This window comes from Colius striatus, chromosome 1 (assembly GCF_028858725.1).
Source record: "Colius striatus isolate bColStr4 chromosome 1, bColStr4.1.hap1, whole genome shotgun sequence".
Lineage (NCBI taxonomy): Eukaryota > Metazoa > Chordata > Aves > Coliiformes > Coliidae > Colius > Colius striatus.
The window spans coordinates 150,305,240-150,321,862 of record NC_084759.1 but is presented as its reverse complement, the minus strand read 5'-3'; the positions used below and the strand labels follow the sequence as shown (position 1 = coordinate 150,321,862).

Sequence of the window (16,623 nt, the reverse complement as noted above, 5' to 3'; positions counted from 1 at the left end):
ACTTTCAGAAAGGTGGTGCAGTCTCTCAAAAGAAGGGATAGCATGTTGTCAAAATGCTGCTAGGGCAGGCATGCCTGCTAATGTTTCTACTGTAATGATCTTCCTTCTGAACATGACACATTAAGAATGAAGTGAGCCCTTTCCAGAACCACATCTGACTGGGAACTGTCCCAAATACAATGGCAACTAAACTCTTAGCAGTGTCTTAACATAAATCTTAACAAAAAGGCAGAAGCAGCTCAGAAAGAGACAAAGTGGCATTACTGCTGACTTTGATAGTCTCTCTCCCTGTGACTTTTCAAATCCTTGTGTCTGTCCCTTGTTTAGCATTGCTTAGCCACGCTAGGTACATTTAAATCCTTGAACATTTCTGTCTAAACCTTACAAGTCTAATCCTCCCACCCCCTTTGCCTTCGTTTCTCTGGATTGAAATAGTTAGATACTTCTTACTTCATTTTTATTTGTTGTCTTATGCTCTTTTTCAACATTTTATATTAGTGTGTGAACCCGAACAGTCTTGCAGACTGCTCTGCACTGCTTCGGTGCTGGTTCTTTGGCCAAGCCTGAACAGGAAGCAGGCTCATGTCTCCCAAATGAGCACCATGAGAGGAGAAACAAATCTTGGGGCACATCCTGCTTTTTACTGCTGGTTTTTTGAGCCCTAAACCATACACACACGAAGTCCCATACACCTGGCACAGTGCACAGACCCTAGCCATCCCCACATCTCTCGCTCAACAGGAGCCCTTTCCAAACCAAGACTATGCAGAAAAAAAGCTGGGTTTCCTCACAAACCAAACTGATGGGCGGGTGCAGGCAGCCTTTCCCTGACCGTAGCTGTGCGAGCTCTACCCATTCACCTACAGCGCAGTGGTACCTAAGTACATCACCGGCCAAACTGCCCTGCGCCGGGAGCACAGCACACCCAGACGCAGAGCCTTCCTTCGCCGCAGGCAAGCGAAAGCCACTCGTTTCTTCTCCAGAGACAGCAGGAAAGCGACACGCTGCGTGAGGGAGGAGGCAGCCAGGTACAAACCCGGCCTCCTTCACGCCTTCCTTCACGCGTCCCTTCACGGGAGGGCCGCCGACAGGCGCGGCAGGCCAAGGAAGCGAGCGGCCTCCCTGCGTTATCCCGGCTACAGGACGCCAGAGGGTGCTGTCAGCCGCCAGCGCGCCGCTCTCCCTCAGCGCCGGCGGAGGCAGTTTGGCCCTCGGCAGCTGCCGTGCGGCCGGGGCGGGGGATTGACCCTCGGCGGCCGCCGTCGGTTCTTGCCGCCTGTCGAGTGTTGGCGGCTGCGTTGACGCGGAGTTGCCGGCCGGGAGTGTTGTTGCTGGCGCCGCCGCCATGAGCCGCAGCTACAATGATGAGCTGCAGTACCTGGACAAGATCGACAAGAACTGCTGGCGGATCAAAAAGGGCTTCGTGCCCAATATGCACGTGCGTGGGGGGGAGTAGGGCTCAACCGGGGCCCCTTTCGGTGGGCGCGGGGTGAGGGGCCTGGTGCGGTGGGGACCTGGCGCGGTGTCGGCCTCCCTGACAGCTCTCCCCGCAGGTGGAGGGTGTTTTCTACGTGAACGACCCGCTAGAGAAGCTGATGTTCGAGGAGCTGCGCAATGCCTGCCGCGGCGGAGGTGCGTCCGGGCGAGGGGAGCAGGGTACGGGTCCCTGGACCCGGACCCGGGGGGTGTCGGCACACGCTCCTTGCCGCGGCCTCGAAGGCCTGGCTGAGTGCCCGGGGTCACCCCACGCGGTCCGTGGGCCGTGAGGGCTGGGGTGGAGCGAGGGTGGTGGGCACAGGGCCAGGGCAGGTCTGGAGAGGCAACACACAACGAGCGTTTTTGCTTTGCCAGCCTCTCACTGCAGCTGTAGTATATGTTGTGCCCAAATCAGATGGATGGGCCATGTTGGCTGCCCTCTGCTTCAGAGCATCCCCTGAATCCCTGCTCTCAGATTTCAGTGGGGGTTATAGCCCAGACCTGTCTAGTGCTGGAGCACCAGGCTGGATCCAGCTCTGAACAGCTGGGCTGGTGGAAATACTGCTGTTGCTAGCACAGGTGCATTTGCGTTGGTACAATCACAGCAAGGCAAGGGCATTATGAAACTGCAGATCATGTGTGGTACTGGGTGCTTCTCACCAGGTTAAAACTGTTGGTGGTGATGGACTCCTAATTTGACAATGTTTTGAGCAAGCTCTTTAGAAAGTGCTTCATTACAGTTACCACAGTAAAGTAACAGATTCTTTGGGGTTCTTTTCTCTTTTCAGGTGCAGGTGGCTTTTTGCCTGCTATGAAACAGATTGGGAATGTGGCTGCATTACCTGGCATTGTTCATGTGAGTTACTCCTATAAAGATTTGCTCTTTTTCTTTGCATATTCAGCAGCGATTGTGGCCTTCCAGATGGGAATTCCACTGTGAGAAAGAGTGTGGAGCACAGTTCTTTTTCAGAACAGCACTTGTGTTAGGAACTTTTTACTGAGGAAGGAGTGCTTGCAAGGGCAGGCTCTAAAACTAAGTTGTCAGAAAGGAAAGTATCCACTTACTTCACTGACAGCCTTTTGCCATGAAGTTGTTGTAGCACTGCTTTATGCTGTTTCAATGGAGTTGCTTCTGCTGCTGTGGAATGTACAGAGAAGTGAGGAGAGGCAGTATTGTTTGTACTGTTGTTGGTGCCCTGGTGCTGATTGAACACTCCTGATCTAGGTGAACCTGCTTTGGCAGGGGCTTGGACTAGATGATTTCTAAAGGTCCCTTCCAGCCCCTACCATTCTATGATTCTATGGTTCTCTCACCTCATGCCTTTTTGGAATCAAAGCATCAGATATGATGATGCAGGAGGAAGATGGTAGGCTGGGTCACTTTTCAAGAAGCACCAAATGTGACACGTAAATAGTCTTTTTTGCATTCCATATTGCAAGTATTAATGGATTTTCCTTTTTTTAACTGTTTCTCTTGGTGATTTGGCAAAAGTTTTTGATTTCTGTCAGTAGCAAAAGGCAGCCCATCACACTGTTAAAATGATCAACCAAAAAGGGAGTAGAATATTGAACAACCTATGAAAATGGGAATCTTAACTGGCAGTTTATAGGAGAGATGTTACAATCATATGTTTATTGAAACCTTCACCCTTAATTTTCAAACCAGGAGACTTCTTGGTGTTGGTAAGGGGAAGCAAAAACAGCACACAATGCCAGTGGAAAGTACTGTTTTACTTTTAACGTATGGTAATAGTTTAACACACATTGAAAAGTTCTAATACCTTGCAGCTTGCTGGGTGTTTGAGGCTTTTCTTTTTTCATTTGCTTAAATAGATTGTGGCGTGCTGTTTGTGGTGTCCTGATCTAAACTCGCCAGACTAGGTACACTTTGGTCTTGTAAAGCTGTGTAGAAACATACTCTTACTTTAATTAGTAGTAATATGAAAAAGTTCAGTAAAAATAATTGTTTTATAAACTAAAATGACATAGTTCTTATCTGATCCTATCAGGATATCATCCTAAAAGGGTGTCTCTAGATGGAACTTGTTAAAAAATAACTCCTCTTCATTCCTATGTCTCTGCTTTATGCTATTCATAAGTTATTGCCTGTGCAAGTTTTACACTCAAGGAAGGACTCCCGAGTCCAAGAGAAAAAAATAGATCAGCATTCAGTTTTAGCTCACAGTTCCTACATTTAGATGCTTAAGCTCCTTTTAAGTTTTCTTGAGATCAGTGGAGCCAAGAGGGCTCCAGTACAGGCTCTGGACTGATCTGCTGGAGAGCAGTCCTGCAGAGAGAAACCTAGGAGTCGTGGTTGATAATAAACTAACCGTGAGCCAGCAATGTGCCCTTGTGGCCAAGAAGGCCAATGGCATCCTGGGATACATCAGGAAGAGTGTGGCCAGCAGGTCTTTTTTTTCTACTATATCTAGAAACAGGACAAGGGGTAATGGGATGAAGCTGGAAGACAAAAAGTTCAATTTAAACATAAGAAAATACTATTTCACTGTTGAGGTGTGGGAGCCCTGGCACAGGCTGCCCAGAGAGGGTGTGGAGTCTCCCATCACTGGAGGTCTTCAAAACCTACCTGGACGTGTTCCTGTGTGACTTGATCTAGATGGACCTGCTTTAGCAGGGGAGTTGGACTAGATGTTCTCTACCCCTACCATTCTGTGATTCTCAGCTGCTAGCCACAGAGTGTTTGTTTCAGAGTGAGATATGCCCTCTGCTTTACTTGACTGTCCTGTAGCTGCAGGAGTTCAGGTACTCGCCTGAGTTGATGCACAGACTCCACCTACATCTAAACATCCGTTCTCTTCTTGGCATACTTGTTTGCAAATGTGACAACCACTGCCACAAGGCAAAGCATAGCCAGGGTGACTCTGTGCAGCATAAACCTTCACAGAACAACTTTACAGTTTATTTTGTTCTCTTTCAGAGATCCATAGGCCTTCCAGATGTCCATTCTGGCTATGGGTTTGCCATTGGCAACATGGCTGCCTTTGATATGAATGATCCTGAAGCAGTGGTTTCACCAGGTAAGGACAAATGACTTAACCTGCACTGGGAAATATCTGGGATGGCATAAAAGTACTTTTTGAAATGTCATGTCTTTACAGTGCCTTACAGAACCAAAGCAAAGATAATATTAATTACAGGGAGGTGCTGAACTCTTGCACTCAGAATCTTTATTCTTTATGGAGCAGGTGATTACACTACAAACATCTAAACGGTACAGAGAGAATTATCCTTGTGTTTTTAGCTTGGGCTCATGATATCCTTCAGTTTTGAAGGAGGACACAAGACTTTGAACCTGGATTTTGCCAGGTTGATAGAGAACTGACTGTTCTCTTTGAGCAGTGTTTGAAAATACCTTTTGAGAATATTTCTACACTTTATTAAAAACATAACCTAAAAATACATCTGTATTTTTAATAAACACCTGGGTCTTTAATTACTGATGATCTGGAGATGCTTGTGTTGTGAAATGTGGTATTCATGTTCCAGGTTTTCCAGTGTTCCTGATTGACTTGTACCCAAGGTTAAAAACTCTTAGTCTGGTATCCCCGCTCTGACACTAGTTAATAGCAGAACCTTCACTAGAGTGGTCTTTCATGTTAAGCCTTGTCCTGCAATATTTATTTTTATTAAATACTAAGAGTTAAGCAAAACACTGAGCACTGAAGTTCAATGTTCCTTGTTTACCACTTGTTATAACTAGTTATTATTTATTTCAGTGAAGATTCAAAATCGATTTGCTTTCAGAGGCTTGTTTTTGAGACTATCTTAATCAGGAGGGCATGCTAAGATCTGTCACTTTTCTTCTCACTTAAGGCAGAGGAACAGGAACCATCCTCTCTGCTTTCCATGGATAGTATGTTTTATGTCTACTCTGTATCCACTTCTCTTTTTTTTTCTCCTCACTGCAGCAACTTTGCAGAGCTCTGTGGGCAATTGTACAGCTACTTCTGTAGAGCATGTGCTCGAGACTCAAGAACTCTTTAGGGTTTTTTAAGAGTTTTTTTCTCTGCCAGACTAAGTTGTTGGCCATCTTGAAAACTGAGGCTTCATGTAAATTTGTTACAGTGAAGCTTGATGGGGGAAAAAAGCAGAAGTGCAGTTTTGTGTCAGAAAGAAGGTAGAAGATCAGAGCATTCACTCCATGCTCCCTGCTAGCAGGGATGTTGACATAAGATGAATATTCAGCGAGTGCTCCCCATCAGCACACTTTCTTTATTAACTCTGTGGCTTTTTCTGCTCTTCTAGGTGGTGTCGGATTTGACATCAACTGTGGTGTCCGATTGCTGCGTACGAATTTGGATGAAAGTGACGTGCAGCCTGTGAAGGAGCAGCTCGCCCAGGCTATGTTTGACCACATTCCCGTTGGTGTTGGCTCCAAAGGTGTCATCCCTATGAATGCCAAGTAAGAGAGTGACTTCGTGCATCACTAAAGGAGACGTCTCTGGTGCTTGTTCTGATGAACGATTCATCAGTGGGAGACTTTAAGAAAGCAAAAATAACTTTAAAACTCTTTCTTTCTGCATATGTACTTCGCCAGGAGGGCTGACATAACCTCCAATGCACAAAGTCAGCTGTTTCTTCCATCATTTAGAATGCTGAAATAGATAAAAGTTCTTGAAAGGTTCTCATTTCTTCTGGCACGGATGTAAAGGTGTTTCTTTTGAAAGGCGTGAAAGAGAAGATAGGGTCTTTTGCACACAACAAAGAGGAAAAAAAAGCAATGGCCTGTCTAAAGTTAATATATTTGTAGAGCTTGATTTTCATGAAGTACTAGGAAGTTTCACTTCTTATTAGGTGAATTAGGGGATGATCGTGAAATTTTAACGTAATTTAGGTTGGCTGAGATATCTTGACGTCTTCTCATCCAACTCCTTGGATGAGGGAAGGCTAACTCTGAAAAGCAGATCTAACAACGAAACTTACATTAAATTGCTCAGGGCCATATCCAATGGAGTTTTGAGGATATCTAAGGAGAAGCACCTTACTTAGGTGTTTGATGATTGCAGGGATTTGGAAGAGGCGCTGGAGATGGGCGTGGACTGGTCTCTCCGGGAAGGCTATGCCTGGGCAGAAGACAAGGAGCACTGCGAGGAGTATGGAAGAATGCTGCAGGCTGATCCCAACAAGGTCTCCTCGAGAGCAAAGAAGAGGGGCCTGCCTCAGGTAGCATTATGTTTCTGGATGGGTACTACCAGGGTTCAAATGTAAAGGTTAGCAAATAATTCTCTAATTTTGTGTCTTTCCTTGAAACTCTGCCTAGCATTTCTGGGCAGGGGAAAGGGTGAGATGGTGGGGCCCTTTCTGAATAATTCTGGACAGAACCGTAGTAGAAGGAAGTAATACTGGGCATAGCCAAGATCCCTGGGGCCATCATTTTTTGCCATGAGTTAACACTTGGTACTGACATTCATGTTCAGAGGCGTTTCCCCATCCAGAGGTAATTCTGTTTTTAAGAGCCAGGCAAGTTGCTCTGCAGCATTTCTTCCTTGTTTGCTCAGCAAGTTAGTAGCAAGGCAGGAACAGATATCATTATAAATAGAACTAGCTCGTAACTTCGAATTGCAGTTCAAGGAATGGATTTCATTTCCATACATGGCATCTCACTAATCCGTGTGGAACACTTGAGATGGCTGTACTAACACCACCATTTGTAAAGCTTTCTTTTGGATGAATATATGAGTTTTATGAATTGCAGTGCTGCAAGATTATAGCATTCTAACCTCAAAATAATCTTAACGTCCTCAATTTTCACATTGGCCTTGCAAATAAGTGATCATCCGTTAGGGGATGGAAAAGAAATTTGGGCTTGGAAATTGAATGTCTTGCTTTAATCTACTGAAGTTTAAGGTTATAAATACCTAACTGTCAGGATGTTGTAACATTCTTGTGGAGTCATAACCAAGTGTAAAACGATGTGTCTGCCTTGCCTGTACAAATTGAAGAGCAGTTCTCAGTACTCTTCCCATCTTTCAGCCAGGCCTAAGTAAGGTGAAAAAAAGTGCCACTACAGTGTGTAGATCCTGGTACTTTTGTTGAATTGCAGCCTTGTTCCAACAGTAAAAATAGTTACAAATCTGAACAAAGAGGACAGCAGTGATACTACTGTGTTCTACAGCCTCTCAGTTTATATGGTGATTTTTTGTTGTTGTTGTTGGGGTTTTTTTTTTCCTTGGAAAAAACTTTTTTAAGGCCTAACCCTTGCTGTAGTCATTTGCCCTGTTGCCTATATTCCTGTAGCTCTCCCCTGTGCTCCCAGAGACTGCTTTACTGGCACTGTCTGACCAGTATGTTGTGCTTGGCAGCTGGGGACCCTGGGAGCAGGAAATCATTACGCCGAGATCCAGGTTGTGGATGAGATTTACAACGAGTATGCTGCCAGGAAGATGGGCATCGACCACAAAGGGCAGGTGTGCGTGATGATCCACAGTGGCAGCAGAGGCCTGGGCCACCAGGTTGCCACAGGTATGATCTGACTGGCTTGGATACCTGGAGTGAGGCACACTCTTTAGCTTCGTCTTGTCTTTGACAGTAAGCTGCAGAACCCAAAGAGTATTTCCTCAGCAGTTACACCATAGTCTGTTCTGAGTTGCCAGCAATTGTTAATATTCTGCCACAGGTCTGCTTCTGCATTTGGGAAGAAACAATATGTTTGACCATCTGATGAGTTAGGGTTTAGAATATAAGTTGTAGACACCCATGTTAATCTCACAGACTGAAGCAAAATTGAGAAGTCACTTAGACTTCCTGTGTTTATTTCCCAGATGCATTGGTGGCTATGGAAAAAGCTATGAAACGGGACAAAATCATAGTGAATGATCGCCAGCTGGCATGTGCCAGGATTGCCTCCCCAGAGGGACAGGATTACTTGAAGGGAATGGCAGCAGCTGGAAACTATGCATGGGTCAACCGCTCTTCTATGACTTTTCTAACAAGACAGGTAGGAGCAGAGTTCTCCCTGATGCAAATATTTTGGTACCCATCTCTTCTGCTTTGTCCCAGGCATATGGAACACAGAGGAGCTGCAGTAATTAATGTAATTTTCTTTTTTGTGCTTCTTAAACTGTGTTTTCCTGAGAGACTTACACGAGGCTGCAGTCACGGCAGTCCATCTAAAATCCGTCAATGTCACTGAGTTGTACTCGCAGAAGGCGCTTCACGTTTTTTAAAAGCCTTGAGCTGGAGGCAAAGGATACAAGACAATTGGTTTGGTACCACTGAAGCCATCTTTTCATAGTTACAAGAACTTGTCTAGCTGATACCTGATTGAGTTCCAGCACTAAAGCAGCCAAAGGGCAGATAAATGGTGTAGGCAGTCCAGTGCAGTTACACCCAACACAGTTGCATTCAGATCTATTATGGCTGAATTTGACTGAAGTTTCTTACCTGCCGTGCCAAGTGTTTAGATCACTGACTTACCAGTAAGAAACCCTTTCAAGCAAATGTGTTCATTTTCTTTCCTAAAAAGGATTTTAAATCTTCCTCATCTTTTTGTATTTCTCTTTGTATTTTCTCTTTTTTGTATGTTCTCTGTTTAGGCCTTTGCCAAAGTCTTTAACACGACCCCAGATGATCTTGATATGCATGTTATCTATGATGTATCTCACAACATTGCCAAAGTGGAGCAACATGTAGTGGATGGAAAGGAGCGGACCCTGCTGGTGCACAGAAAGGGATCAACCAGGGCCTTCCCTCCACACCACCCTCTTATTGCTGTGGATTATCAAGTAAGTAGCTGTGGGAGAAGGAAATCAGAAGAGAATTCTGGATTAATCAGTTTTAGGGTTGTTAACAGATATACAAATGCTGTGAGATCTTTTTTTGACCTAACAGCACTGGAACTCTAGTGGGATGGCAATATTCTCCTTGTCTGTGTGTTAGATCTTTGGGACACTGAGCTCCCTCTTCTGCTCCAGACTCTCAATGGTTGGAAGATCATGAAGGGAAAGGATTGTGTCATACCTATGGCAGGCTTCAGTGATTTGCCTCACCTGTCTGTTGGACACAAGTCTTGATATCTGCTGGTCTGCATCTTTCAGTGCCATTAGTTCTCCATAATCCTTGATACCAGGCACAAGAGGCAAGCAGGAGTGCCCTGAGGGAATGTGAACCTGACTTCCTTTTCTGAAACGTGGTTTCTCTCAGATTTTTTAGGCTTTTTCTTGGTGAATTAATACTTGTTTGTATCCACAGCTGACTGGACAGCCTGTTTTGATTGGCGGGACTATGGGCACCTGTAGCTACGTTCTTACTGGCACAGAGCAAGGCATGACTGAGACTTTCGGAACTACTTGCCATGGAGCAGTAAGTCAGAGAGTCATTTCAGGAAGGCATTGGGATGGGACTTTCATTCAGAGAGCAAAGTTGTTCAAGGGTCATCCAGTGTGTGATTCATCTTGTTTGTCATACAAGTAGAGAGTAGCCTTGCCACAGTAATTGAAGCCTAGGATGACCGCAGGTTAAAGTCCTCTCTGTCCCTTACTGCAGTTTCGATGACGTATACAAGGTTAGGTTGAAGATGTAGAGAAGGAACTCCTTTTACCAAATTCTGATATCTGAGCTAACGAGAAGGATTAACTATGCTGAGGCTGTCCATATAAAACCCCTCAGTAGTTAGAAGAAGGTGTTTTCTCTCCATTTACAATGTGAGACAAGGATGACTGAGGAAGACAAATAGCTTCCAGTAAAACTCTGACTCCAGAACACTGTCTGACAAGTGGTTTGGGTAAAAAGGTGCTTGCAGACTAGTGTGTTATAGATGTGGAACTTCCCTAGCTATCGTACCAGATGCGGGATTTTGCAGGAGCCCATCACCTAAAGTTTAAATTCATTTACTGGTTTGTGGCTTACAGTGGTCTGTGCCCTCAGCCATTCTGTTTGCTTACAAGATAATGTTTTTTCTTTCATAAGAAAGCATTCAGTTTTATCCAAACTGCTACAGAAAACGGAACTAACAAAAACTGCTGTTTAGGGTCGTGCACTGTCTCGAGCCAAGTCTCGACGTAACTTGGACTTCCAGGATGTATTGGACAAGCTGGCTGACATGGGCATTGCCATCCGTGTTGCCTCTCCCAAGCTGGTCATGGAAGAAGTGAGTTTTAATACTTGATTATCCGAGAGGGGGAAAGGTAGTCTTGCTCCTTGTCTGAATGACTCTTTCTGTCTTGATTCGTCACAGTGCTAAGTGACAGCTAGTGCTCTAAATATACAGGTTGTGCAACTCCTGATAGAGCTGTCAAGAGTTTTGGAACACAATGGGAAGTATTCCCTATCCCTGAAATCCTTCTGAAAGGGGAGATACTTATTGGACAGGTGTATGGGGAGGGAGGTGTATGGGTTTTTTCCTCTTCTGCCTGGTGATAGGGCTAGATCTTCCTGTGAGCATCTCAAAAGTAATTTTGTTCTATGGTTTCTCTTCTTGAATTATATTCTCCCAGCTTTAAACTTACCTCACACTGCATGTGTCATGTAGATTATTAGCAGTGTGTGAGAGATCAACATCTTTTAAGATGAATTCATATATTTGCTCAAGAACTCTGAATGGCTAGAATGAATATTATGATTTCCAGTTCCTCTGCATTAACATAATAGAATGTCTTTTCTGTTCATTACCTTGCTCACAGTAGCGTGTTAATCATTTGGAACTATGCTGTTAAGGGTGTTGGTGTTGTACAAATGTGTTGATCACATTGAAATATCTATTCAGGAGCAGCTTCTTTGTCAGAATGCTGGAAGGGGAAGCTTTGGGTTCACTGATCCTTGTCACCAAGGGGCAGTGAAGATGAAAGCCATCTGTAAGGAGAAAGGACTTCCTGCCAGATAATGAGATTTGACCTTTTCACATGCTGGTGGACTGGATTATCTGAGAATATAGGGAAAACTGAACCAAAGTAACAAGTATTTTATCTGAAATATGGTACAAGCTTATTTGGAAAGCTAAGTATCTTGTAGATTTCTTAGATATGTAAGGTGGCCAGATTCTCAATACATTAACCTACATCCACACTCTCAATCCATGTGATTCTGTTTTTGCAAAGAGAAGAGGGGATATCAAAAGCCTACATTTAACTTCTTGTGACTTTGGGCTCTTGATAGTTATGTCCTTTTTTTCCCTCTTCCTTCTCTAGGCACCAGAGTCATATAAGAACGTGACAGACGTGGTTAACACCTGCCACGAAGCTGGCATCAGCAAGAAAGCCATTAAACTGAGACCTATTGCTGTTATAAAAGGCTAGGAACTGACAAGGCAGCAGCGCCATCTCCAGGCCTTACACAAAACTGACAAGAACCGTCATCTTCCCACACCTCTTGGACTCTGTAAGATGCTCAGATATCACATCCCTCTTCTGGAAGTACAACAATTGAGGATACTCCTATTTTTAGCCACTCCTAGGCATAATTAATGCCCCCCACCCCACCTCCTTCTTGTTAGATGCTATTCTTTTCTTGTGAGGAAGGGCAAAGAAAGATGCCTTGGTTTTTAGATGCAGTCCCTCCCCTGTTTGCCTGATGATTCCCCAGGCTGGACTTCAGTCTTACCTGAGTTGTCACTAATTGTGCTGCAAGACCACCTGCAGTCACCAAAGACAGCATATGAACCAGACCCACTGTCTCCAGACCTGAGTGCCTGGAGCTCTTTCTGCATGTAGAAGTACTCTGATACGCAGGGTACAGCCCTTCTGGGCAGGGAGAGGTTACTCTGTTTGCAGATACCTTTATGCATAGTCTATATTGTTGCATGTTTCACGGCAGTTGGGTAAGAAATCTGAAGCTGGGAGTGGTCTCCTGCTTGAATTGAGAGGGACTAGCTAGGCTTGAGGCACAGTCTTCCCCTCTTCTCCCTCCCTCTCCCATTTAACACAGCACCTGGTATACTTGGCTCAGTACAAATAGATGTTCCACAGTCTTGTGGAAATGCTGGTGGGACTGAGTATGTTGCTTTGAAAGATTTTGTTTGCCCAGTAAAAGTTGGGATGGAGCAATTTACAGATGTGTTAATCCAACACTTTGCAAAGTCCTAAGCATGTAAATGTTGGGTTGGATGTATTGCTTGCTGTGTCCTGCAGCTCTGATGGAAGTGACTCAAGTTGCAGGGTCAGGCCCAGTACAATGTGACTCCTGATGTTTCTTTTACATTCATTAACTAAGACTGGAGGGGAATCTGACCATCCCTGCTGGATGATTTTGGAGAACATGAATAAAGTGGGAAGGTGGACGCTGCAGCATGACTGTGTCGTGTTTATTCTGTGGCTAAAGTGTCTGTTGTCCAATTTTAAGTACATCCACCAGCTTGAAGCTTGAAGTGTTTCATGACTTCACCTGATGGATCTTGCAAGATGGAAGAGCTTCCTGCTGGTGCAAGAAAAGGGCAACGCAGTGCTGTTGTCTTGACTTGATTATGCAAGGTTATGTGGTAAACTGCCATCATTTTCTCAGGGCTCTGCTGGGCTCCTCACTGGAGAGGAGCTCGAGTTTGCCTGTAAGCCCTTGTGCGGACACAAGAGGGCGGCAGAGGGAACGTAAAACCTCAAAGCCAGAGTGGAGCCCTGCCAGGGACTCGTGTACAAGGAGCAGGTAGTGATTGATGGACTCGAGTACCTTTTGATGAAACAACCCTTTAGGTTTAGGATCTTAGCCGAAACCTGTTGATCTCTGATGGCGTATTGGCATTTTACTGTCTTAATCACTTTGTGCTTATTGGTTTCTTAAGTTCAAATACTGCACTTGCTGCAGGTTCAGAAGCAGCACATGCAGTAACAGTCACTGCTGTGAGGCTTTCTGGGTCTGATTTTACAGAGTTTCTTGGTTTTCCCTTTTTTTTTTCCCATGGAATTGTTTCAGATTGCTATCTCTGAGGTCTGAGACACACTTGCTGTATTTAAACCAAAAATCATTTCCCTTAGAAACGTGAATTAGACTCCAGTGAGTGAAATACAAATTTGTTGGTCTCAAGTCTCCCACAGAGGTGTACGTTCCACACAGAGGTTTCAGTCTCTAAATATTTCTGACATGAAATGCAAGGGAACCCTTAATGTTTAAAAAAAACAAAAGAGGTGTTTCTGACACTTCTCCTTCCAACTTTTACCTACAGTTGCCTTTAAGAGGCAAATTTGGGGTTTTTAAACGAGCAGAAATGAGTGCTACAGAGGAACTCTGGTAGGTATGCCTTAAGTCTGATCATCAGTGTTTATGCATTAGCATTCAAGAATGCAAGAAGTGCTGTTGACTTTGGTTTCCTGTTGCAAAGCTGCTACCAGCTTTGGTCATATGTTGTGCCGTATAGAGGAGAGTGCACGTTTCCTAACTACCTAAAAAAGGAGCAAAAATGGAAGGTGTCTCCCAGTTCTTTGTTTAAACCTGCATGTCTAAGTCATCTCTTTTTTTCTCCAAAGGGGCTATCCACTAGCTTTTCTCAGTGCATTTTAAAAAAGGAATTTAAACCATTGATAGTTGGGGAAGGCACACAGTGTCAAAAGTCATGTGCTGAAATACAGATGGAACCGCTGAAGCATCTCAGCAACACCAAAGAGCCAGTGTGGTTAGTGAACCACCTCTGCTTCTAGGGAAGGTTACTGAGAACTTGGAAATATCCATTAACGGATGATGGGCTTCCCTCCCTTCCCCAAAAGACTGAAAAGGCTTTGGTGAATGATGGTTAGGGTTGTCTTGTCTTTTTTTTTGGTAGGAAGCCACAGGTAGGAAGTCTACATCTGCAGCACCTCCCTGGAGCTGTTACACACCTCTGTCTGACCACAGGCACTCTTCTGTTCCTTGCCTGAGTGTAGATGATTCCGTTGTCTTCATGATGATCTGCATCTGATCTCAAGGCTTTGCTGGCCTTGAGGCCTGCCCAGGGTGTCTGCATTAAATCTGCCTTCAGCCAGTGCAATAAAACCTGTTCTTGGATGCAGAGAACAAACACCGCACTGCATTTATCTTACTCTCTGCTCAAGCACAGTGTGGTTTAACTTACAGATTGGAGCTGGTAAAACAGAGCTACTGCCTCTGGGCTGTGGAAGGTTTCATCTCTGGAGGTGGCTTCAGTGGCACATTTCTTCTTTCTGTCTGTCCTGGCAGGGCCTGGTGCTCCACAGTGACAGGGAGCAACGGTGAGCCAGGAACGCACTGTTTGCCTTGGGCTCAGGGACTTCTGCAAGTGCCATTCCCATTACTGTTAGCGTAGCATTAGAGTGCAGTACAAGGCAGAAGGGGTGACAGCCCCTGGGCTGTAGGACATCTCCTGGAAGGCAGTTCTGGAGGAGGAGCTGTGTTTCATTTGCCATAAGGGATGGCAGAGCTGGGGTGCAGCTGACAGCCTCCTTCTCTGACTTGGTTAAACTTTGTGTACCCCAGGGCTCCTCTCCCAGGGGAAACCAGGACCAGCAAGGTATGCGCTCACAGTGTTGTGTGCTGCGGTATGTTTGTGCTCTATCACATGCCCCTCTGATTGGGAGCCTGGTGTCTAACCTGTGTCACATTTATCATCATCCTAAGTCTCTCAGGAGTGGGTTTTTTTTCCCCTCTGCTCTGTCTGTCCTCTCCCTGCTTTAAACACAGCTCCACACACACACACCGCTTCCTCCTCCGCTGGTGGTCTGGGACTGGTGTTCTGGCCCAGGAGGAACAAGTGATCTCTGACACATCTCTGGCGCAGGCACCCTCCACCCTCTCCTCCTCACTCCTTTGTTCCTCTCAAACATAAACACACTTAACTGGCCTCTTCTCCCTCCGCCCCCCAGTCTTCAAAGCGATCAGACAAAGCGATATCCCTCCTGCGGCATGTGCCAACACGCTCCCCTGCTCACAGAAGGAAGGTTTCAATGAAGCAGTGGGCCCTGCCTCTACCTGGCATTTGCTTTGCTCTCTTGAGCCCTGTCCTAACACCGGGTTTGATCACTAGCATCTCTGGTTTTCTGCACAAAAAGGTGGCAGTGGGAGGAGTGTGGCGGAAAAATGGGAGCTCTGCAGGTCTCCAGCCAGGGCAACACTGGGCACAGGTGCTTTGTCCCCTGAGCTGTAGGAGGAAGAGGATAACCTCTCAGCAACCACAAAACACCAATATTTGTGTGATTTCTGGTGGGGTTGGTTTTAATTGCAGTATGTAACAGGAGGATGGGGGTCAATCCCTGCAGTGGGGAGAGGGCCAAGCGATGTGTGAAGTGGAAAAGCAGAGGGCACAGGAAAGTCCATGAACTCCCCAGACAGATGTACAGCTCAGCCTCCTTGGGCACTCACCAAGCAATCCCCAGCCTCTGCTGCTGCTGGCTTTCATGGTGCTGAATACATCCACATCTTATTGCACCCTCCTTCCCAAAACCCAGGAGACTGCTTTGAGCCACGTTGTATATAAAGTTCAGAAACCAAAATAAGCACTAGTCTTAATTGCAGAGATTAGGACCAGGAAAGGGAAATGGAGTCATCTGCCAGCACTTAATCTAACATTTACTAGCTTAGCAAAAGACATGCACAGGCTGGGCTGCCCTCACATACTGAGGTGTTTGAGTTAGCCTTGCAACAGAGCCTGTTCCTAGAGAGACATGGCAGGGGCAGCCTGGATTGCAGTTCCCCACATTTCCCCACTTCAGCTGAGCCTTCTGTTTAGGCTCAGCTTTGCTCAGCAGGTGGCTGGAAAGCAGGAAAAGGTTTTCCTCTTTTTTTCCTTCTCTGCCTGAGGAAACTGGAGCACCAACTCTTTTTTGCCTCTGTGCAAGTTGCATCTTGCATCAGGGAGGCGAGGTACAAGCCCAGTCTCTTCCCCTCTCTATTCTGAGCCCCAGCGAGCCTGTGTGAGCTGGGAAGTCAGGTAGATCAGACTTTCTACTCTTCCTTGTGAACTGCAAACTTGGGGAACCTGTTCTCTTGCCATATGTCAGGAGGGTAAGAAGAAATAGATGGGGAGGGGACCCCCCCTGGGTACCCAATGTGAGGGAGGGGTGCAGCTCCCGCAGGGGAAGATGTGGCAGTGAGATGTGTGTGATAAAGTCCAGGCCCTGATGCGTTAGAGCAGCAGTTTATTACCTGAGTCAATTAAGTGGTAGGAAATTATCAAACCTAAAACCTGAGCACCACAGTAGGGAAGAGCCACCCACGGAGAACAGCAGCCTGGCAGCAGTTGCGAATATACACACT

At 45.6% G+C, this 16,623-nt stretch overlaps 1 protein-coding gene across 1 annotated transcript; it reads left to right on the top strand.

Annotated features, from left to right (window-relative positions):
* Positions 1–1,202: 1,202 nt before the first annotated feature.
* On the top strand, positions 1,203–12,716 carry RTCB (RNA 2',3'-cyclic phosphate and 5'-OH ligase). Its single transcript, XM_061988923.1, has 12 exons — positions 1,203–1,438; positions 1,554–1,632; positions 2,265–2,332; positions 4,415–4,514; positions 5,743–5,899; positions 6,504–6,660; positions 7,800–7,959; positions 8,259–8,434; positions 9,033–9,221; positions 9,688–9,798; positions 10,466–10,585; positions 11,622–12,716. Exons 1-12 carry the CDS (start codon positions 1,346–1,348, stop codon positions 11,727–11,729), a joined length of 1,518 nt encoding a protein of 505 aa, XP_061844907.1. The 5' UTR covers positions 1,203–1,345; the 3' UTR covers positions 11,730–12,716.
* The last annotated feature ends 3,907 nt before the right edge of the window (positions 12,717–16,623 follow it).